A 25,280-nucleotide genomic window follows, 5' to 3' on the forward strand; every position below is an offset into this window, starting at 1 on the left:
ATGCAGGTGCAGCTATACCGAAATCGAAATAATCGAAGACCCAATCATCGGATAATCAATGTGGTCTTCCGTGTAAAAAGCCAGTGATTAACGTAGTGCCATCATTAACACAGGCGCGTTAAATTTTGCTACCACGACACAGTGGAATTCACTGTTACTTACGCCATTGCTTTCAGCCCTGTTGTGCAATAGGCTTTTTGGACAATACGACGCAATAAAATCTGCCATTATATCCGGTTGAAACTTGAAATCTAAATGTCAAGATATGCAGTAGCAAAGTAGCAAAATTTAATAGCTTTATTGTTAGAGCTTCAGTCACATCATCCATAAAAATAAACTACATACATACAATGATCAACGTATATTTAACACTTAATTGCTAGAGTGCGATTAAAAATATAATACTGCTAGATAATACAATTAGAAATATGTTAATTTTTTACTGTGGCTCCTAATAAAACATTTAAATGTGAAATTGTACGTCACGTTACATAACTAAACATTTTTCAAATATCTAGCAGAATAATGTTCATAATATAGTTAAGGGTTGGAAGACAGTTCTATCATTATACGAGAAACAGTAGATAAAATTTATGATGAAAGATTATTTAGAAAAACATTGCAGCAGTCGAAGAACCAGCATCCAGGATGATCACACAGGTATCTTGAACCAGAATCGTTTCTTAAATTTTCCAGGAGGTTTGCGATGAAGAGGCGCAAGCGGACGAAACGTCAGACCGAGATGATGCCACCCTCGATCAGGCACCCTCCATTCATTCGTCTCTCGAAACTAGTATGCCATCTCTAGCCGATGTTTCCCTGCAAACAGGACAAAGTCTGTTAGCAGACATCGTCGAGAAACCGCAACAACTGACGAAACAAACGTCAACAAATAAAATGCCAGGTTCAACAGAATGTCACTCTTTGACCACGCAAACCATGGACATAACACAGCCTAACATCGAAAACATTCAAACCCAAGAAACAATAAAGATTCTAAAAACCACAGAAGGTGATCACGATGTGATCGAGATAGCCACGAAGAATGTACCGTCCGCTTCCACCCAGGAAATCGATCAGGAACATGCTGAGGCGACAGCAGAGGACATCGTCGTTGATATGAAATATCAAGATCCCGCGAACACTGACAATACCACCAGTGAGTTAAACATCGTTCACGCTGCTCCACAATCGTTCGAAACTGTCCTGGTCGAACCAGATGACGTGACCACCGAAGTGGTAGTAGACGAAGATGGTTCGAAGAGGATAATAGTAAGAAAATTGAGACGAACCACGATGACTAGTAGACAAACCACTCAACAACACTTATCATCCACGTCCACGGCGATCGGAGACGCTCCATCCGTGGTGCAAGCTTTCTCAGAGGCTACTATGAAGGATCAACAGGTCACGGTGACTACTACGAAGCCAGATGGTACGATAGAAACCACGACGAAACAGATCCATGGCGGAAAAGTAACTACTGGCACTCCTTATAAAGATGTAAAGGTGGAGGAATACGAATTAGCGCCGCAGTATACGCACATGGTGACCCAAGGTCACGTTCGAGACATCAGTCCACAACCTTTCGAGGAGGGACTGCTGATGGAAAGTGGAGAATATCGGGCGCAAACGTCGAGCGTGCACGCTGTGGTACAGCAAGTTACTAGAAGAGTGATTCGAAAGACTAGGAGGATTATTAGGAAAGTTACGATTGTGGATGGTAAAGAGACTGCTACCGAGGAGATCATAGAAGAGCCCGAAGAAGTGGAGATCGATGAGAAGAATATTCCGCATATTAGCATCAACGTTATTAAACAAGAGGAACAGAGACAGTTTGGAAGTGATGGAGCAGCAGGTGAAGAGAAGACACCAGAACGCGTTTTGGTTGAAGAAGTCACTGATAAGGAAGAGAAAGATTTGAAAGTAGAAAAGATCGTGACCGATGACACACCCATGCAAGGACCGTTCTTTGGGGCATTTGCTAAAGACATGCACCCCAGCACGGTATATATAGAACCAGAACCATTGGAAGAAAAGCCATTAATTGATATCAAAAAAGATGTTCCAGTAACCGAGAAGAAGGAAGAAAAAGTTGTAGACGTAGCTATTCCAACAGAGAAGACTTTGGAGAGTCAAGTGGAACCTTCGATAGTGGATATTCGAAAGGAACAATCTCCACGAACTCCTGAAGAATCTTTATCACAAATTCACCTTGATGACAAGAGCTCAAAATTGGAATTCGTTGAAAAGAAACCTGAACTAGTGGACAAGTACGAGCAGGAGCACTTCCTGGTCGAGGTAAAAGATAAAAAGTTGCTTCCGTTAGCCAGCCAGGCGTTCATCGATGCTGAAGTATCTGCTGCATTGCAGAGTCCAATCGGAGAGATCAAGATATACGAGACACAGGTACAGCAAGAGTTAGCGAAGTCTTCGATCGAGTCGATCGTATCGGACGACATCACTAAAGCGACCTGTAAGTCTGTCGATGCACCAGTAAGCAGAGAAACACCCGGTATCGAGCTAGAAGGTCGCACGGTAGATGTAGAAAAGCACGATGACACTATAGGCACCGTAGATGTACTAGAGGAAAAGCCATCGATCGAAACGGCGACAACAGGAGCACCAGAATCGTCGGTAGAATTTGCATCAACGGAACTACAAAAGATAGTTGACGTTTCAGAAGTGCAACCTACACAGATCGAAGGGGCAGTTTCGACGATTCCATCGACGGAGTTCGAGAGGCACGACGAACCAGACATTTTACCTATACACGTGAAACAGCAGATAGTGAAGAACTCGTTCATTCCTGAGATCGATTATTCGGTTGACGACTACATGGACGAAGCACTGAAACCGGAATACAAACCGATCTTCCATAAAGTGGAGATATCTCTGGCTGTGAAGAAGGACGGTGAAGAGATGCAGCCTACGGTGGAGGTGAAGAGTCAGACTGAACCGGAAGCAGCTCCTCATCGTATAGTGAAAGAAGACGTCAACATCAGTTTACCTGCAGACAAAGAGAGCAAATTAGTTATTCACGACAAGATTGTACAAACTTCTCCACCGGTTGCTGAGCCTACGATTGTCAGCTTGGACAAGTATGTCGGTCTTTCAGAAAGACCAATGATTACCTCGGATAAGTTTACTATTACATCGGAGAAAGAGGAAACTGACAAGTCTGTTATCTATTCGGAAAAGGAAGGAACTTCTGACAACGTGATTACGTCAGAGAAAGAAGACGAGTGCCTGACTGAACCTGCGATAGAACCCGAAGAAGAAAAATTTGTACCGTTGGTTGAGAAGATCGAAGAAGAGATTAAGTCATCTATGTCGTCCATGGAGACGAAATCGAGCGCTTCTCTGGTATCAAATATTGCAGAGTCTATAGAGATCGATGTCGCATTATCTGATTCTTCGAAACATATTAGCGAAGCGCCACAGCCTGATATCACGAAGATGTTCGAATCCAAGGAACTAGAGACGTTGCCGAAAGACGAAACATCGGAAGGAGAAGACGGTTATGAGGCGGATAGAACGATGATATCGACGACAACGCCGGATGACGAGAGTGTGATGAGGATGAAAAAGAAGAAGAAGAGGAAGCAAAGAATACGAAGTTTCAAGGACGAAGAGCAAACGGAATTCCCAGAGACTAGCTCTGACGATGAAGAATTCACGGATGATCTGGCGCCGATGGAGAGCGAGTATGCGAAAGCCACGAAGAAGAAAAAGAAGAAAAAGAAGCGTGCAGACGTTGACGTGGGTAAAGACAAAGCTCCAGTCGTCACATCGAACGAGGCAGACACACAGACTGTTCCTCAAGCGTCCAACGTTTCTGTTTCTACGTCGCCAAAGCAAAAAGAGATATCAGAAATTTATATTCAAACCTCGCCGCATTTATTAGAAGAGACCAAGACACCAGAAATCGTAAAAGTTCACGAAGAAGCGCAAACTTCTTCAATTTCGCTCGAAGATTCGGAAAAGATTGAAACACCGAAAATGGCGGAAATTCACGCAGAGATGCAAACGTCTCCGTTGTCTGTTTTGGACTTTAGCATGCAAACTATACCAGAAAGGGAACCTGAAAAATCGATTACACAACACTCTGAAATGCAAACGTCTCCGTTACCAGCTTCAGATTTTGGCGCTCAGGCTGTTACCGAAGAGCCACCTCAGATAGAAGAAACGAGCACTCAAACGATAGAAATTCCTGAGAAGAGAATGGAAGAGTATGCTGTTCAAACTAGTCCGATCGAAGATACTACAGAAACCACCGTTCCAATCGAAACTGTAGAAATTCAGGTTCAAACCGTAGCAACGGATGTAGTTTCTATCGAGGCACAAACGTCGCCAACTGCGCTATCAATGGAGATGGAGACACAAACAGCAGAGAAAATGGTTGTCGCTGTCGAACAGCAGACCACTCCACCACCAATTGAAGAGAAGATTTCAGCTGGAATAGCTACTCAAACTGTGACTCCTGAAGCACCTAAGACCATAGAAACAGAAGCACAAACTAGCAAGCCAACAAGTCCAGAAATAGCTACGTTGGACTTCAATATCCAAGCGGATTTGATAGAACATCCTTCTGTCGAGATAATGGAAACGCAAACGACCCCAGCAGAGAGTCCGCGGCAGGCAGACACTCAAGAAACTGAATCACAGACGATGTTGGCCGAGCCAACTCAAGAAATCATGATACAGACCAGTCCAGTTACATTTTCCCCTGAAAAAGTCGAAGTTTGCGAACTGTCTTCTCAGACCAGTTTAGAAGAGAAGAAACAATCGATGGATGAACAGTCTCAGACTGTCACACCGGAAAAGGTAAAGACGTTGGACACCTCAGTACAAATAAAGACGTGCGAATTGTTGGCACAAGTTGAGGAAAGTGTACAAATCATTCCCGAAACTCGCGAAGATGGCGCGCAAACGAGCGTCGCAGAAGAGAAACCGTTGTTGGTGACGGCTTCACAGCAAACAAATGATGTATTACTAGTACCTCAAGAAGAAAAGGAAGTGGTTAAAGATGAAGAAGGCAATGTGATAGAGGCCACGATGGACGTGGTAGATGCAGAGGTAAAGATGCCTCTAAAACTTACAGAAATTCCAGTAGCACCTGATGTACAAGTACAAGAATATAAAGAATACCTGGATACGAAGATTGAGGAAGTAACAGAACCAGAATCTGTTATGAAAGAAACTATTCAAGAGGAATTCAAGGACGAACAGAATCTTTCTGAAAAGATAGAGAAATCAGAAATTGAGGAATCGGTGGAACCTTCGAAGGAAGACACCGAAACTACGGATGCTGAATTTAAAATCCGTTTGCAGGCAACCATAGAATTCCCGACTAGCGACACTACTACCGATACTGCGAGTAAATTCACTGATAGTTCGCAAGATACGACTATTACAGAGGATTTAAGCTCTGCAGGAAAGATAGACGACAGCGTTGAAAGGAGGCAGAAACGGAAGAGGAGACACAAGACCAACGAAACGTCCCCAATGACTAAAAAGGATCTGGAATCCATGTTTGGACAACTTGTAGAATCGCAAGATATGTCTCTAAGATTGTCTTATTCCGATATTACCAAGAAAAACGTGGATAAGGAAAAGTCTGCCTCTGGTGAACCTGGTTTCTTCGAAAGAGGCTTTGATGAAGATGATGCTAAAATTGTCCCGGACGAAAAGGTAGATGAAGAAATTATACAAAGCACATCATTGACAATGATTGAACCAATAGCAATTAAAGACTCGCAAGATGTATGGACGTTAGTCAAAGATGAAGCAGAAGGTCAACAAGCGTCAATTGTTCCGCACATGCCTTCACCTGAACCAATGGACACGACCGAAGAACCATTTTCTCCTGCAGAATCAATAGAAATTTTGCAGGAAGATGACCGACCACGAATCAAAACTTACGCGGATATCATCAGTGAATCTTCGAAAAAGCCAGAAAGGGATCAACCTTCGTGGGAAATGTCGCATCACGCGATACCACAGAAGGGCGCAAGTTCGAAAGCTTTCTTGTTAGCTGAAACAACAGAATATGAACCTCAACATCAGATCACTCAGAGCAATCAAACGACCAAAGCGATTTCTGATCGAATGCAGAGCCTTCGAAACGCTAAACAACCGAGTCATCTAGGAAACATTCTTCATATAGCTCATCTGGATAAAGTGGCAAATGAGAAACTAGCTGAAGAACGAGCTGCAGACGTGAGGAAGGAGTTGTCTCACTTGAGGGACGCTGCTCAAGAAAAAGACGCGATCGCCGTTGAAGAAACTCTGGTTGTCATTGTAGATACGATTTCCACTTGGTTGGAGACCATCGAATACAGAATTTTCTTGAGCAAAGAGTGTCCTACTGGTCCCTCTCACGATGATAAAACTTACGTTGAACTGAAGGACGAAGTGGAAAATGTGGAAGAGAATATTCAGGAGCTTAATAATATTTGGAAATTAGTGGAGACCAGTTATCCAGGGGAAGACAGGAAAAACTTGCAGGAATGTTTGAATGCTCTCATGACTCAGGTTAAGATGATCGAAGACGCGACCGATGATGGAGAGAAACAACTTACGAGTGAGCTCGCTAGGTGGGATGAATTTGTGAATGGAGTGAACAATATGTACAGGTAAGATGTTTATTCAAAGTTAATAGTACCTTTCATCCTTTCTAATTTTTATCCAAAGTTTAAAGTTCTTCTATTTTCTTTTTCTTTTATTTTAATAGATTAATCGAAGAACAACGAAAACTGCTGAACGAAATCATCGAGCTCGAAGCATCCACAAAATGGAAGCTACAAGAGCTGGACAAACTGGAAAATATGAACCGGTGTCACATGTGGAAGACCGCAACATTACTTACCACTTCACACGAATTACTACGCGATTATCCTGGAAAACATATTCCAGAAGAGACCTATGCAGCTCACGAGATGACCAAAATAATCGAGCATGGAATAGGCATCGAACGTGAACGTCTCCTCCAATTATTAGCCTTAGCTGAAGAGTACGAGCAAACTCTTCGAGAATTCGCTCAGATCACCGAAATCGCGGAGAATCTATTAGAGAGTCCTATCTCGGTGATGAGTTTAGAACATTTACAAGAAGAGATGCAGAAGCACAGAAAGTTCTTCGTGAATCTAAACCATTGTCGGGCAATTCTGGAGTCGCTGGAAGGAAATTTGGACCCAGAAACCAGAACTAAATATTCAGATCTTCACGAAGAATTGCATAGCAGAGCTATATCGTTGCTAGATCAGGCTGCATCTAGAGCTCAGCAAATGGCTCTGGCTGCGTCTAGGTGGATTCTTCTGGAACAAGGGGTGAAAGAGGAGAGAGGATGGCTCCAAGTTGCTCATCAACGAGTTCCTGATCTCCAGACTGTGACGTCGTCTGATTATGACCAATACATCTCCTTATATCAGGTAAATTAATATTTTCTTCTTAAAGAATAACAGATATAAATAATACCACGTATTTTAGTTTAGTCTTGTATGAATTAATTTGAGCTACTTTTTATATAATAGTATCGGATATTAGATATTTAACGTGTATTGATTTTCACTGAGGGAAGAGGATACGGCGAATACATAGGCACTTGATATTTTTCTAGTCTCTGGCAATGGACGTTGCGACACATCACGCTCGACTTATTCAGCTTCTGAACGTGGCACGCAATCTTCAAGAATTGGTGAACATCGAAGATCCCGAGGATCGTTATGGCGAAGCCTTAGACGTTATCGTGAAGCTTCAGGATAACGTAGAGTCGTCGTTGAGGAAATTGTTGGCATTTAGAGAAAGTTGGTGCAATCAGGAAGCACTAATGAACCGTTTGGAGAACTGGATGACGTCGGTGGAGAAGGAATTGGTCAGTATCCGCGATCCTTCAGGAGGTCATATACGCCAATTCTGGGTAAGTAATCAAAAATCGTTCGAACGATTAATATATTCCAAGAATTAAGTTAAAAAGATTGTTACAAATTTCTACAACCGAAGTTCAAACGTAGAAATTCTTTACACGTCGAATATTTCCATCTTATTAGGAATTGAAGGCGCAATATGAGGTGCACAATAACATTCGAGAAGAAGCTAATAATAGCTTCGAGCAAGCCCTGAGAATAATTCCCTTATCAGACGAGATGTTGCAAAGGCAGTTCCATCGTGAGGTTCAAGATCGTTGGAGCGACGTCTCGCAGAAAATAAACGACATTCAAGAGCAAGTAACTCGAAACATTTCCTCCGAAGACATTTCGTCCAACGAGAAGCTAAAACTCCTTGAGCGAGAACTAAACGAATTACGAATAACCGTCGATGGTTTTCACGGTGTTCTAAAGACGGAAGAAGAACTAGATCTATACATCGAACGTTTGACAGTCTTATTCGATAGAATCTGCTTGATCCAAGACGAGCTGGGTCGCCTAGGCTTGCTTCCCGTGGCAGAGAGCGAGAAGGTCGGTGTTCTACTATCTTCGGCTCGCAGAATAGAGGGTCAAATTAGCGAAGAGTTAGACGCAGCACAGTTGCTGAGGGAAAGGCTTCAGGCGATCCAGCGTGGCCTTAGTCGCGTTAGAAAAGCCCATCAACGACAATCGTCTATATTGGATCAATGCGAGGGAAGCGAACAACAGGGAAGCGAGGTGGTCGCAGCTGCTGTGGATCGATGTCAAACTGTCGCGGACGAACTGGCGATTTTATGGCAGGATATCATGGGCCTTAGACAATTATTACACACTCTACCCACAGTAATGAGAGTCTCGGTATCGCCAGTCAGCGTCGAACGAGACATTTCCAACCTTCAAGACACTCATACAGACTTAGAAGCCAGATGTTCGCGATTGTTAACGTTGTTGAAGAACAGGCTCGCTTTATGGAGAAGATTTGAGAAACAGTTGGAGATGGTACAGCAATCGGTTCAAGAGGCTGACTACATGATGGAACTGTTAACCGTGCAAGGATCTGTCGATTATGAAAGACTACTGAAAGCTACCGAAAGGCTAGAGGTAAGTTTGAACTTCTATGTCGATTGTGCAAAGGTAATCGTACGTTGTGTAAGTACGTTGTTCTTGGTTGGGTATCTACGTCACGCGAGCTAATTATCGTTAATCAAGGAAGAATCCTAATCGAAACCATGAGTCGATTCACGGCCCCCGATGTAACGTTTCGAGGCATCCAAGATTTACAATAACACGCCCCCGGTGCTCGTATGCTCGAACATTCCTTGAAAGTCTCTCGCGCCTCGGAATGCGTTAAAACTTGCAGAAGTTTGAATAACTAACCGAATGGTATCGACCGGCCTGCTTTTGCGCGCCCTCGACACCTCCAATCGTTCGCAATTGAAGAAACTAGTATGTAACTCTGCTATATAGACAGCATTTCTATGAATATTCCAAAATAAGTTTCGCATAAAGGCTGGAAACCTAATATTGGAAACCTTGTTCATTGCAAAATATATACTTATGTAATCGACTTTACTATATGATATTTCCAAAAATAAGAAAAGAAGAAAATAAAAGATATTCTGCAAGGTATAATAAATTACAAATATTTCAAATGTGGAAGATTTAAAAGCTAAAGATAAAGTCACTTAAAATACATTTGCTACGTAGATAGTCAATCTTCGAATATTCAAATATTCAGACAATCGACTTTCAAATATTTCGAACGTAAAACTTTTAAAAGTAAAGCGAGAATTTGCAAAAATTAAAATCCGCTTACCCAACGCAGATTATCGACCGATTGACGCTGTCGCTGTACGTCAAACTTCGAATATTCCATTTTTCAAATCTTCCAAATTATAACAGGTTTTTAGAAATTAAAATAAGATGATGTACGAAAGCATTTCGATCGATGCTCTCACCGGAAGACGCACTTTCCTCTGCGATAACCTTCGCCACGTGCGAGGAAAGCGGCGCGATTCACAGAGCGCGCAGACGCGTAACAAGCCTGGGATCGGTGTTATCGGAGGTCGTGTATCAGTGACACGAGTTCCGTGGTCGCGGTCGTGTCGAGCGCGCGTATTTGAACGTTCTCGTTCCTTCGTACAGTGACTGGCGACATAAGTGACACGCGAGTGCATTTCTTCTTTCTTATTAAACAATCTTCCTCGTTATGGAGGTCCTCAAACATCGAACGCCACAATTTCGTTAACGTTGGCCAAATGAAACGTAAGAAATATTAAAAATGTGGCAACGCGAATCATGTGAGAAATTGGTGAAACGATCGACGCAAATGATCGTAAGAAACCGTCGAGCATACTTGTGCCCTGGACACGTCGAGTTGATTGAGCGGAAGTAAGCATTGAATATTTATAAAAATGCAAAGTATCCGAACAATTGAAACTCGAGGACGTATCGAATTCTTCTTCAACTTTGTTTCACTATTGCGATAGAATATGTAATGTAGTGTTTGACTATCGTTTTAGGGCATACGGATACTTTTTATTTATATGTTGTTAGTTCTTTATTATTTATTCTTTTTTATTATTTGGTATTTGATATTTTTGGAGATAAGGTAACGGTGGAATTCGTAATGTTTTGTCACTTCGTGGTGTCCCGTATGTCGTAATCCACTGTACAAACAAACTGAACCAGGTCGAAGAATGTATATACAAATATGCAAAAAACGGAGATGACTCGTTATAAAAGGAACATGATTAACAGCTGTGCACGAAAGTCATTTTTAGTTTCGTTGAAACAAACAGTGTAATGCTTATGTTTCGTGCCTGAATAATTTGAAACAATTAGTCGCAGATAAAAGTCCGTTGACGATTAAACGGTAATCGGCAACAGGTCGGACCAAACGAATTGTCCTTGACGTACAACAGATATCGAGTCATCGCGAGTAAAATCCCTCATTTACATTTTTCATGTGCGACGGTGACGCGGCCTGAAATTCTTCGATTCCACGTGACATTATTTGAATTATAAAGAATAAAAGAGAATCAATTCAAGAAATAAAGAAGGACAAACGAAAAGAGAGAAATGTTTGCAAAATTCAATTAAAATCTTTTGTATTATTTTTCTTACACTAGAATTGTGAATTACAATAGTTTAATTAGAAATTTTATCGAAAAACAATGAAAAGGGAAGAAGTATTTAATAGAAAGATCGAGTGATTCTTTACTACTCCTTCTTTATACTTGAACATTATAATCGATCGAACCTAAAATATTTACTCGCAATGTAAATTATAACTTCCACTTATCAAATATTCAAATATCAAAGAAGGAAGTACAGTAATACTCCAAAACAACGTATGAATAAAATTCTCCCGTGGTAATGCTATAAGTACTAAACATGATGTGAATCATAATAAGCGCGATGCATGTCGAAGTAAAAATGAAGGAAACGAGCATGCAGCAGACGCTCGCTGATCCACATTGATATAATTATATACGAGGGATGACACAGACGAGCACGGTGGCCAGGATGTATGACGCAGTGATACGGTATGTAAACTATGCCATGTGGAAAGCGCGGATTTACCTAGCTTGTAAAGGAATCGATGTTTACGATCTAAGTACGATAACGATCGTTTCCGATTAGGTTTGTCTTCCAAAATTTTTGCCACGAATTTACAAAATTCGGATACAACGACAACAAGCGACCGCACCCAGCCGCGCATTTTTGACCTCCTGTTTGTTATTCCGCGTGAGGTACACATATGGCTTTGTTTGCTATAGATGAGTCGTTTTAGATAACATTCTCTTTCTTTTTCATTAGTTTTTTAATTGTTGAATATTTTTGCAACAGCTCGGTTTGTTTGTTAATTATTTATATAGCGATTAATCTCGAAATGCTTGTACTACAAAAACAGATAATTATTATTAATATATTCACATATGAGAAAGGAGTTTTACAAATGAACGATACTGTGCTGTCGTAAAATACGACTCTTTATTCACGCGAAAAATCTTCTCCGCTTAAAATTCATATTTCTTTCAGATATTTTTAATAAAAAATTGTTTTCTTCGCGTTTCAACACGACTACGTTTTCGTTATGCAATGCTCCTTCAACCGCTTTTATTTTTGACGCTCGGCTGATAACGTCATAAAACACTCGAGAAATTTTATTCTTGTCGGCTATATCACATAAAGCGGAAGCTCCAGGCCAGTCGCAACTTCCTGTTCCGTTAGTTATCGCAATACCGCGCCCACAAGAGCAGGCCGGTGCATTTTAGTAACTTCCGGCTCGCGAAAAATCGACCGATCAGCTTCGTTAAAATCGACAAGTGCACCATCGGCTGCCACCGTGGCACTCGACGGCTTGAAATAGACACGAAACGAGTCACGATTATCCGAATTAATCGCACGTTACACGAGTTTCGGGATGCTCTTTTCCTGTCACGAAATTCCATTTCATTTTTCAATTAAAAAAAATAGGCACATACCATTTCCTAAGTAGAAACGTACGACTTAAAATTATTCCAGGACAAAACATTCTAAGGTAAAAGTTTTTACGAGCGTTAAATTGGAACAAATTTCCCTTCATTACACTTTCATGCGATTTGTTCACGAAACTCGTAGATTCTCAGCTAAATAAAACTTACGGTAATTTTACTTCGCTTAAGTATCAGTTTAAAATAAATTCCTCGTTGAACATGAAGCGAAGAAAATTATAGAATTTGCTAAACGAATTCGAAGAAAAAGTTGCCTGGTGTAAAACGAGGTTTCGCTAGAAATGTACTGGCGGCTATTCGATTTCCGCCAAAAGGTTTCGCCGGAAAACCGTCAGCCAGGTGAACGAACTCGAGTACACGACACAAAATTAGTCCAACCACGTTCTGACCGAATTCGAGCCACACAGGCTTCGAAACGTGCTCGTAGTCTCGTGACTCAAAATTATTTATAGTGCATATTTAAAGGAAATTGGCACGTGCATTCTTTGAGTAGCAACGGCGATATACACATTGTTATGTACTTGAATGTTATAGCGATTCCAATGATATCCCACGATCGTGCGAATATCCCGCGCTCTGAGTAGTATTCTTTGCGTTCGAGAAATGCGAGCACTCGGGCAACCAGAATTTTCTGACGAGTTGAATCTTCTGTCGAGCCGGCTTGAGCCTATAGAACTTACCTTCCTTAGTTTAGATGTCCAATCTAGCATTATTTCATTTTTCAAGGTATTATATCGAAATATTAAAATTTCTTCGTGTTCTCTACCTTTTAAGTATTGTTATATCATATAGGTTGTTAGGATGTAATGATTAAATATTTGAAATTGAATTTTAAAAAGCACCGACGATGGAAAGAAAATGATAAAACTTCGATCTTCTTCAGTTTTGAAATGGTAAATAGGACATATTAGTTAAAGAAGGTAAAATATTTCTAATGCAGTAAATTGTATAATCCCAACTATTTTCTTTGTAAATATCTCATTGTAAATATCCAAGAGACTAAAATATGCTAATGGAGATAACTTTATGTGGACGAAGAGGATTAGGAAATGTGTTTGAAAGGCCTCTCGAGTTAATAGCTACGACGGTCGCAATTAACCAAGAGATCATAGAGCAATACATTCATCGTTCGATTAATCGTCTCAAGAAACAATGGAACAATATGCAAAGTCTCTTCCTGTATCTATTCTTCCTGTGCTCGAGGTTATATAATGACTTCACGATTCCACGTGGTGGAAAGGAATAAAACCGAACCTCCTCGTATCGATGTAAAATATCGCGGAACGTACGTCAAAGATAATTTTAATCATTAGTAATATGCATGAAACGCGTGCAAAGTGTATTTTCCCTGCTTAGAATGTTTATCTTATATGGAGAACTCGTATACGATGAAATCACTAGCCGAACGCGGTTATCCTTGGCTACATCGTGATATATTAACATATGGAAATTGGAAATAGAGATTATAAGAAGAAGTAACGAGTAAGAGTCAACGAAGAGACAGTTAATCGTTCGTACAAAATCAATTAAAGTTTCATTGAACCCCAGAGGTCCGATAAAAGAAGCCTTTCTGCGCGAGTTCGCTTCTTTGATCCGTATAGCGAAACGCGGATAAACAAACCGATTAAAGGAACTCGACCAAATACGCTTAATCGTATTGTGTATCGTACAATAAAAGAGGACATAGGGGTCCTATAATCCTTGGTAATTGATCTCCTATAGAAGATAGATTTTACCCATTAGGGAACTAAAACATTTCCAATTTTTATATATTCGAACATTGTTATATTATTGCATTTGTTTAAAATGGTTACATACACAAATGCGCATACTTCCTCTGAGTAAAAAGCATTGACTTAAGCAATGTTAGAATTTCATGAACTGTTCTAATTACACTGAACTTCTTATCAAAGAATTCCTCTAAATCTTTCGTCGACTTTTTCCAAGTTACTCCGACAATGTCCGAATTCACGTTGGGAAGAGCACAGGAGAGGAAGAGAGACGGGACGCAAAAACTTGTGTATGCGTGGGTTGTGTACGAACGGAAATATTTTATCTTATTGCAGGGTCTGAGCGGTGATTTGGGCGCACGAGAAGTTCTCATTGGCGAATTGCGAGAGGCTGCCGAACCTCTGCGGGAGGGTTGCGCTGCAGAGGTCCGAGAGAAGGTCGAAGCAGCGGTAAATGAGGCCGTACAAGCCTGGGAGGACACCAGGGCCGAATTAGATGCCCTTTGCACCAAGTATCAGCACGCGTGCAGATTGTGGCAGCAGTACAAAGACTCGAGTGCCGCTGTTAAGGCCTGGGTGGACACGCAGATGGACAGCGTCGCCAACCTGCCACCTGAAGAGGCCGTCAAACACATCAAGGTACGCGCGAACGTCTCTTTATTTACGAAATTTGCACAGCTGGTTAGTTAGTTTATTGGTCGATTGGTCGGTTCACGCGTGATTGGCACATGCCTCGACTCTTTCGAATTTTATGATACTTTGGATTTTATCTGAAAGCAGAGGAAACACGAGATACAGCGTTATCATGAAAATGAAAAATTGGAGCGTGGAGAGATTAGAAGAGAAAGAAAGAGAGTAGCTGAAAGTGGAAAGTTTCTGTAAATCTATATTTAGCGTCCGAGTCATCGAATTTGGAATCGTAATTGGCTCAAACTGTCGGATAGCACCACCGAAATTTTATGTAGCCTTTGTTGCGATTTCTAAACTGGGGATTCTATCGTCTTTCGAACGATTCACAGAGTAAACTGCTTTTATCTCTCATGACTCATCGGTGGGCATCGGCTAATGAATTTTGCCGGTAACGCAAGTAACCATGAGGAATCAACTGGCAAGGTAAATGTCATAAAGTTAGCCGTATCTACCGTAATGTTGGATTAGGCTGCTAGACGAATACGAATTTAAAAAAACAGCCGAGCAAATGTTTGGACGTCTTCGAACGTCTTTATGGGTTTTTTTTCGTTTGAACGTTAGTAAACTAAACGGTAGAATCCTCAGTTTGCTTTCGTATATTATTACTTTAAAGGCTTGACAATTTATGCTGGCAGTGGCCATTAACGTTATCACGTCATATATCGATGACATAATATTTATCAGCAGAACACGGTAACATTTGTACACACTGTCGAACAAGACAAACTATCTGTTGGGTCTAGATAAGCCGAAAATGTTGTATCTGCTAAAATTTGTTAACCTATCTTCATCCATCGACATTGCGCTTCATAATCTTTTTCTGTTATCCTTCTTATTATTCTGTTTTCCATCGAATTATTAATAATTATTCTGACCGCATTTTAGCTACGAAAAAAACATGTATTAATTATTTCTCTTACTGTACCCAACCGAGTATTTATATGTAGCCGTTAGATACAAAAGTCAATACCGAACCTGGTATCTGCTCTCGCTAAACACAAGATCAATAACCAAGCGATCATCTCATCCATTTAAAATCATAAAAAAGCATCTTCCCGCCACCGACAAAGTCGATATCTGCCCTTTAGTACCGTGAAACCCGGGAACCATGACTCTATTCCTGCATCACTCATGAAAAAAAAAAAGAAACTCTTCAGACAAAGCGATAGTGCGACCAGAACGTCATCGTCCCTTGAATGGGAGACTCGGGGTAGTGTCATCGTCCCCACCACGCCTAGTGCGGCACAACGGCACGTAGAAGGCACGATTCACCCTACGCAAGTGCGCCGAAACGTGGCTGCGAGGGTAGGTCGTTGAAATACGGGGCAACAGAGTCTCTCCCCACTCGAGTCTCAGGGTATGCGCATCGATCCCCGAAGAAGCGAGGACGCCAGTCTGGTCCAGAGTGTCGAGACGCTTGTTTCTTCACACATCTATTCTATAATCGTCGACGTGTCTCTGTGTGTGTTCACTATCCGTCTCTTTTCTCCGTGTATTATTATCGTTTCTTCAAGAGACCGACCGATAAGCGTACATCGCTCGTAAACACGTTTCGCAAGCATAGCAATTCGCGCGATTATGCGCGTACCATCGACGGTGACCAAGAACCGTGTCCAGTTTCCGGCTAATCGAAAATTCGAACCGCATACCCGATGTCGCGACAACACGTGCCCGATTTGCTCCTTCTACCGTCGGCTTGTCCGTCCGCGGGTGGATTGTGCGTGACGTGTTGTGAAAAATAAGAACGATGAACAGTGACCTAAATTAAGAAACATGTGCACACCCGAGGAGATAAAGGTACGATCGAATTGGGATTCTGCGATATCAAACGTGCCCGGCTTCGCTGAAGGACGGTTCTGCTCGCCTATAAATCTGTGCGGTTTATCGATTTTTTACGTCTTACCGTGTTTAGAGAATTTATATGGTGATACAGGTGGTTTTGTTAATTAAATTTTACACAATCGTTTTAGTTATTCTTATTTGATTAAAATTTACGTGATTTCGGCAATTTATATGATGATAGCATCGTTCTTACAGCGTTGGTTTCTATTGCATACTTGAATTTATACGTAGATTTTAGTTGTTTTTATTTGATTAGAATTTACACGATGATAGACGAAGATAATGTATTGTATTCGTTACATGAATTACATATATATATAGATATGTTGTTTCAGCGTGATTCAATTATAGTATACAATCTATATCGACATCGATATATGACGTTCGTGGTTCGAGGCGTGGGATAATTTTGTGTTGGAACTGTGTAATCCGGTGCACGTGTGATGCAACGAACTGGAATAGAATTTCTGCGGAGTCTTCGTGCATGACACTGTGCGCTAATCTAGTAAATTGTAGTTTGCATTCGACGTCCCTACTACTGTGACTATTCCTTATCAAAAGATGCAGTTGTGTGGCTGTTATCGAACGATCGTGTACCGTTATTCTTACGTTTTTAATATAGAAAAGGATATAGTAGAATCGCGAACGATACTGAAACAAAAAAATGCTTTCATAATCTGAGGAAGGTAACACGCGAAACTGAATGCACGTTTCGTCGACTTAAAATGCACGTAGGCAAAAATAAACTGAATGCAGACTGGAAACTCGATCGAAACGCATCTACTGTTTCACGCATTTGTCATTGCAAGTCGATTTTTCTCCTTTTATCTCTCCACAATACCTTCCTTTTCTCTTATTCTCGTTTATTAATTCGAATCATTCATTCCTGCGCGCCCCATTCACGTATTCTCGTTCACACATGTCCGCGTGTTCATGGCTGCCATGAATTTCAAAAAGCATTCGCTCGCAGCCTGCTATCTCCGGTTTCGTTTCTCAAACAATAACAAGCGTTTATTTCTAGCATGCAGACAACTCCCCTATCTTTGACGCGTATTTAACAGGTTTCTGGAATTCTGCTGCGACCACGAAACTATCATAACAGCTCGATACTGAAACACTTTAATCACCATGTTTGCAATTAGCGCTAACACGACGAGACAAATTTAGATAAAACCAGTACGGAAGTATCGTTTGCTACACACCATTTCCTTCACCGTGCCGGTAAAAAAATATAGAAAAGATCATTTGAAACTCGAACGAGAGCATCGAACACTCAGAGCTGTTCCACTGAAACTGAAATGCATCTGTCAAATGTACGTATAGCTCTACAACTATCTCTAGACGAGATGGATCACGTGTCCTTTCATTGTGATACGCGACGCTTAAAAAATATCATACGTACATCGATAAGTTTGCGAGATATCTTGTTTATAGAATTGCATCAATGACATTGCGTTATGAGACATTTCGTGCGTGAATGTAAAAGGATTCGTAATGACAAATGTAGAATATTTTAACCTTTTAAAAACACAAATTTTGTTCGTTTATACTTCCTTTGCATGAAATGACATTTGACTGTGAATATTAAACGCGAGATGTTTCTTCTATAACGTTACACAAATCACATTATACCGCGTGGTATCTCATCCAAGGATGCTTAGGGATCAGAAACTCTCCAAGCGTAGAATGTCACTACACTCTTAAAAACACACACAAACTTCGTTTATTTTCCTTTTATGTAATACATTTTACATGTTCAAACGCGTGAGATATCTTAATAATAACGTCGAATAAGCAACAGTACTCTCTTGTCTACGGTTAAGGAGGGGTTAATCATCTCTGAGGGGAGAAAGGCTTAACTTTGATTTAAAGATTGTCGATGGAAACTAAATATCAACTATTCACTTTTTGACAGATTTGCGAGGAGACGATGGCGGAACACAAGGAGAGGCTAGCGGAGCTTCAAGGGCTGGTGGCGCAGATCGCGTCGAACGTCGGTCTGGACGCGAGTGGACCGTTGAACTGCGAAGTGGAGGCACTCGGACAGCGTCTGGATGACATCCGTGAAACTTTGTCGTGTCTAGCGGATGCGGCAGACGCCCGTGCCCTTAACCAGGAGCTCACACGTGGCGATTTATGCCAGACGAAAAATTTCCTGGACTCGGTCCAACAGGCAAGTTGTTACGTAATCCTCTCGTGAAGCATTTATTTTTTTCGTGATATACTTCCTGCTTTAACTAAACGTTCTCTATCTTCTCCTTTTTTTTACTCGTTTCATCCTTTGCTTCCTAGTTTCGTGGCAAACTGCGAGGTAAATCTCACTTTGATTGCATAACGCGATCGATAGAGCGTAACGAGTGTTTTATTTTTATAATATGGCGATATCAGAAGGACCTTTCAAGCTCCTTCTTTGCATAGAAAACGCTTTCAATCGGTTCATGCATTAATCGTAAATATAAATATCACATAATTTATGATTGGCAGAGATGAAGGTATTAAACATCGGAGGTCTATGAATAGAGAAATTGTAATAGCCAGGAAATCGAGAATCCGAATAAGGAGTTAACTTATATCTTCCTCGGTTAACGAGTTTGATATATTTCGAATCAAATGTTTAATTAATTTTCAATTAAACGATTATTTACTTATTCACTTATTTGACTGTAAACGTGGAAATTATCTTAATGAAAAGTTATAAGAAAAATCAATGGTTTCTTATTTCACGAACTTGAATTATATCGAACACTTTCTCTTCCATCAAGTTCGAATAGATGAAGTTATACATTACAATGTAGTTTAAGCTTAGCTGCTGCATGAATGTAAATGATCTAACGATGACAGGTCAAAGCTCTATTAGCTCTCTGAATAATTCATGAAGTATTAGACGCTTTGAATTTATCTCTCGCTTCAAACGCGCTTGCAAGACAAATGAAAAGTTATGGATCAAATGATAAATCTGGATTAAGCCGTGAAATTCCTTTTATGCGATTATCACTTTTGGGAATTTGGTCGGTATCCGAGATTTGTAAATATTTTGGACCCGTGGTATAGTTATCGGTGGAAAATGTCTTGACACGTGCGCTTAACATCGTACGGTGAGCGAGTGCGTGTTTATTTAAATTAGCGCCAGACGCTGCTAGGGACATAACTACTCTTCCTCAACGGAGGTCATTGTTCGATACAACGTTAGAATTCGAACAGAAATCGAATCGGCCGGAATCTTATTGGAGAACGAGTATAAACACTTTCAACTTCCAGGCTTTTTCTTTTTCTTTTCCTTCCTAAGTACGTTGGTTGTAAGTTTCTAAGACATTTTGCTGTAGTTTCCAATCAAATCTTTACAACCAAATCAATGTTTCGAATCTTCAAGACAATGAAAAAGTCGTAAGTCTAAAAAATGTGTCGGCATTTGAAATTAAAAAAGTCTGTGAGAGTTTCCAACTATGGCAATTAATTAAGGTTTCAAATTCATAAAATCCGTAAAAATTTGAAATTTAAGATCAAAGCGGAAGATTGAATTATGCCGAAGCGATAGACTTGACATAACGAATAACAGTTAATTTGGGATCAATGGATCGCGCAGAAAGTGAATCAGCGCATCGCGGCGCGCCGTCTGAATTCCACAGGGGCGCGTTTCTGAGAAGCGAGCTTTCTAAAGTAGTGAGCTTCGTACTCGTTGAAGAACAGCATATGCTCTTCTTGTTCTGGCCTTCGGAGATTCGCATGGAAGTACAAGATACCGCGTGCAAGCGAAACCTTATAAATTCCACTTTCTTCCGTGCGTAGTAAAACTATTTTTCTCGTGGTAACCAATGGAAAAAATGATAAATATCGATTTTCTTCTTCGTTTAATCCTCCGACGTAACATTTTACGGCAATCTAACCCTCGATGTTTCAAGTGGCTCGAAAATACACTCGAGCACACTGGTTACAAAATATATTGCTGATGGCTATTTTTATTATCGTACAAGGCTAACCTAATAGATAGAGGAAGCGAGTTTTCGAACGAACCTTGGCCGATTCTGCTGTGTCTCGAGTAATTTGAATTCGCTTGGAATTTTTTGAAAGGAACCCACGAATCGCAACTGCGGCTGCCTGTCAAGGTGATTCCTCTGGCTGCGTCAATGGAGTATATCGTTGTATACGCGTCCATCAGTTTCCGGCGTGCTATCGGGTGCTTGGCACAGGCCTCGATCATTATACCTCGCACGCGCGTTTATATTTTAATCGCGGTAGTTCCGAAACACTTTGTTGTGTCAAGGCCGAAGGGCTTGAGCCCGGGGTGGCAATTACATCAGTCACGAAATCCGCAACAGCTGAATCCGGACGTGCACCCTCTCGTCGCGAAACTTTTGCCTCTAACGTACAAGGAGTATGCGACTTCGATTGTGTTTCCGATCGAATTTCACTGTGGATAGTTTATACTGATTCTTCGTTCGTCGGTGGAAATTCCCAAGGACACGAGGAAATAGAGCCGGAAAAGCGGTATCGGAAAATAGCAAGCAACGAAGCGAAGCACACTTGATATAGGCAGGGAGATCGTCTTATACCGAAAAGACTCATTTTTAATCAGTTTCGTTTAGATTTACGGAATTTCATGTATTGAAGGCGGATTTACTTTTTCCTACGCTAATTATCTTTTGTTTAAAATAAATGGTAGGTTTTAATGGAAGAGGAGTAATATCTCTTGTTATTTTTTTTAATATGTCAAATTTAGTCGCCGTTTCTATACGTTAGGTATTTTTTTCTAAAGTAAATCGATCATTTTAAGTATCCGAATAAAGGTTAAAGTTATTGCTTATTGCTTTTTAGCAAATACATGATTGTAGAGAAACTAAATATTAGGAAGTTTTAGTTTCTGCTACGTTAGTTGTTTTTTGTCTAAGATAAATCAATTATTTGGTATTCAAAGAAAAGATTCTTCATCCAAAATATATCTCTTATTTGGAATGATTACGTGTTTAACAAGATTTATAATTTTTTTGCAGAGCCTCACCTCGGTGAGCCAAGGCGAGTCGAAGGAACAGTTGAAGCTCCTTCGTAACCATCTCCTCGCGCTCACGTGCACGGAACCACAGCTACAGTCGATCAAAGAACGCACTCTGGAGGTATCGACGCAGGAACTATCCGTAGTCGAGGTACTGCAACGATGGCAGAACGTCTTCAGAGAAACTTTCCAACAGTATCACCGTTTATCGGCTCATCTAGTCAAAACGCAGGATGGTGCAACTGCCCTGAAACTCTGGCAGGAGTATCTGACCGACGTGCAAGATTTCCTATCTAACGACGTGTCCGGGGATTACAACGGTTTATCGAAACACAGAAACCTGTGCGAGGTGCATCGAAATCTCCTGACCGATCAACAGAATCTCATTCTCACCGTCCGATCGGAAGAGGGCAGTAACTTATCAACAACGGAACAATTCAACATCCTAACGAATTTGCACAATGAAACGTTGGCTACAATTATGGAAAGACACGCGGCGGTACGTGACAGATTGGCTGCGTGGGACAGGTACAAATCGGACCAAACTAAATTGCTGTCCTGGCTAAAGGAAATAGAAAGAGAACGAAGCCAGTTACACCTTCGATTCATCCAATTACAAAGGCTAAACGAAATTCTTCAGAGGATACAGGCATTGCTGGATAAAATAGAGCAAGGCAAATCTCAATTGGAGTCTCTGCAAGAGCAACAAGAAACTTTGCTCGTGAACTGTGACCAGACACTAGCCATGTCTATTCGAATGGAACTTACAGCTCACGCTCAAAGGATCGCCAATCTTAGTTCTAGTCTCGAAATCTGGAGAGACTATATACCGAGGATACAAAAGTTGTATGCAGAATATGAAGAACAGGCGAAGCACATCACGACAACGTTTTATGAAATTGGTCAAACTCTCAGCACAGCGTTCCACGCGAGGCCTGCCAGTTTGTCAAATACCAAGCAGCAGCTGGAATCTATTCAACAACTACAAAACAGACTAGCTGGCATGACTACGGATTTAGAGTCGCTGTGTGTGATCACAGAACAGCTGAGGGAGTGTCTGAGTCCCATCGATATGAAATCGTTGAATCAACAACAGGCGCTTCTTCGGTTGCAGCACGGAGACCTCGAACACCAGACCGCGTTGCTTATTTGTAGGTTGGACGAGCGTTGCGACCTTTACGATCGTTGGAAAGATAGATCGGCCAGGTTACTTACATGGATAGACGAGACTGAAATCAGAATTCAAGACTGTGACACAATGGCGCCGAACGAGCCTCAGGAGACCCTGAAGAGACTGGAGTGTGATCTGCAAGCGGATATCGCGTTGAAACAGCTAGAACGTTTGTGGATACAGAATACTGGTCAGGATCTGATTGAGGTAGCCGAGGAAGAGGAAAGCGAAAGGTTACAGCGAACTCTAGATGAAGTGAACGAGAGATGGGAACGGTTGCTGGCTATGGGCAAATCTAGGGCCAGTAAATTGGTCGATTTGATGAGAACTATGGATACGTTGGAGAAGAGGATAAGCGAGTTAAGGAGCTGGTTGGCCAGCGTGGAGTCTCAATTATCAGAGACGTTCGTGATCGAGGAAATCACTCAGAACTGCATCGACAAGAAGCTCGACGATCACGAACATCTCCAAAAGACGATCGAAGCAGAAAGCGGAAACATCGGTGAAGTGTTGAATCTCTGCGAAATTCTGTTGAGCGACTGCGACGCCTGGAAGACTTCCTTCAACACGGACGCGATAAAGAATGGAATGGAAGGTTTGGAGCGTAGGTGGACAGCGACCTGCGTGAAATCTGCAGAGAGGAAAGGGAAGATCATTCTCGCATGGAAAATTCTTCAAGAACTGGAGAAGATCAGAGCGGAACACGAGGACTGGCTCGAAGAAATCGACGTGGCCCTTTCAGAATTGGAGAACAACCTGGATGAAGTTTCCAAGGAAGAATCGAAGAACGCCATTGAGAAAACCAGAGTCATCTTTGATGATATAGAGGCGCACGAATCGGTGATCAAGATAATCGAACAAAACTTTAGTCGTTTAGCTAGGACAGGTCTGGAACCAGATAATCTAAAGTCGCTTATCAGCGAGACTAGACGGCTTATCGATAAGTGGCAAACGTTGAAACCTCGAACGAACGCTATTCTACTGGCGCTTCAACAGGGACAGAAAAATTATCGAGATTTCATCACGGTGCACGGCGCGGCTGTCATTGGATTAACGCAAGTCGACGTTCGACTGACCACGACGCAACACTTAGCTACGTTTGAACAAAAGTCCTCGACACGTCGAAGACTACAACAGTTGAACGAGATCGAGGAAGAGCTTCGTACGCAAAACCTCACATTGCATAAAGCGGATGAATTGGCATTGAAGGTTATGAAAGAATGTCATCCGGATGACGTGGCGACTATTCAAGTGCTGGTGGACGAGTATCAGCTGCTATGGAAAGACATAATAGAGAGAGTGGCTTCGTTGAGAGCGGAAATCGAGGGACAGGAGAAGTTGGAGGTTGACGAAGCTGTGCAGGTGGAGACGTTGAAATTCGAACAGGACACTGCTGTCCAAGTGAACACTTTGCCGAGGATAGTGAGGATGACGTCTAGCGATGCCTATCTGATAGAATTGGAAGCTGCTCTGATTGAGTGCAACGATGCGCTGGATACGCTGGAAATAGCAGTTACGCCGGATCCTGTCGCTGGACCTGGATTAAACACAGCTGCTAAGAATATCGTAAGTTTGGATATTATTCGAGTGCTGTAATAGATAGAATAATAAATATCTATTGATATTCAATGAATAATTTATAACAAAGTGTTTCAAATGAAAGTTCAGTGATGTTTAGCGAAGAATCTATTGATTATTGGCAAATCTGAAATTATTGCCATTTAAAAAATACAAGATGACTCCAGTTTCTTATGTAAGAAAGATTCCAAAAGCTTTTTTACGCTGATAGATGTTTAATATTAATAAATTTCGTTTGAAATATTTTTTGATTAACTGTTAGAACCAGAATCTAAACATCATGGCAATTGATTCATGCTATACCTATATAATTGTTGAAATATCACGTTTGAAATATCTTTTATTTAACAGAGTAAACTAATTGGAAGCTGTCAATCGTCGATCGAATTGGTTCGTCACTTGCACGGATTGCTCATTGAGGATGGAAAATTAAACGCGCAGGTTGCCAAGGCGAACGAAGTAGCGGCGTTGACGAGCAGATACGAAAATCTGTTAATCCTGGCGAGAACGCGAGAACAACAAATCAGAGAACTCAGGTAGGATCATTTACTTTAACACGTATAATTAACTACGTAATTACTGTTACTATAACAGACATTGTCATTAGACGTTATTGTACCTGTTTCAACAAAACCAATTGAATGTTAAACCAGAAATTTTTCGCGCGCAGGTCACCTAACTCTGACGTTTACACCTTTCCCTGTGATCAGTGAGTGTTCCCATTTCGCACTAACAGTTTCTCATTAACAGTTGTTAACGATCTCCGCTCATTCCATACCTATTTTTCTCATAATAAACTCTGAACATTAGCATGCCAAAAAAGTTCACTTTGCAAAAATTTCGTCTAATCATAAGAAAATATAAATATAGATATGA

General features: G+C 41.2%; 2 protein-coding genes across 3 annotated transcripts in view; both read left to right on the plus strand.

The window, feature by feature from the left end:
- On the plus strand, window positions 1-14,705 carry LOC105665841 (muscle-specific protein 300 kDa). The gene is made up of 7 exons (XM_048405800.1): window positions 1-6; window positions 697-6,638; window positions 6,737-7,433; window positions 7,622-7,921; window positions 8,052-9,008; window positions 14,473-14,586; window positions 14,667-14,705. The coding sequence occupies exons 1-7, from the start codon at window positions 1-3 to the stop codon at window positions 14,703-14,705; spliced, it is 8,055 nt and encodes a 2,684-aa protein (XP_048261757.1).
- The window catches only part of LOC110119386 (muscle-specific protein 300 kDa-like), a 19,050-nt gene continuing 3,829 nt past the window's right edge, over window positions 10,060-25,280 (plus strand). Inside the window, exons 1-6 of one of the 2 annotated variants that reach the window (XM_048407903.1) lie at window positions 10,060-10,298; window positions 14,473-14,775; window positions 18,584-18,841; window positions 21,657-24,392; window positions 24,756-24,940; window positions 25,075-25,113. In XM_048407903.1, coding sequence (XP_048263860.1) covers window positions 14,725-14,775; window positions 18,584-18,841; window positions 21,657-24,392; window positions 24,756-24,940; window positions 25,075-25,113 — 3,269 coding nt within the window. In that variant the 5' untranslated portion in view covers window positions 10,060-10,298; window positions 14,473-14,724. Of the gene's footprint in view, window positions 10,299-14,472; window positions 14,776-16,300; window positions 16,624-18,583; window positions 18,842-21,656; window positions 24,393-24,755; window positions 24,941-25,074; window positions 25,114-25,280 lie in introns of those variants that run through there. The other variant, XM_048407924.1, reaches the window with a different exon arrangement.

Source organism: Bombus terrestris, chromosome 1, assembly GCF_910591885.1.
Source record: "Bombus terrestris chromosome 1, iyBomTerr1.2, whole genome shotgun sequence".
NCBI classification, from domain to species: Eukaryota; Metazoa; Arthropoda; class Insecta; order Hymenoptera; family Apidae; genus Bombus; species Bombus terrestris.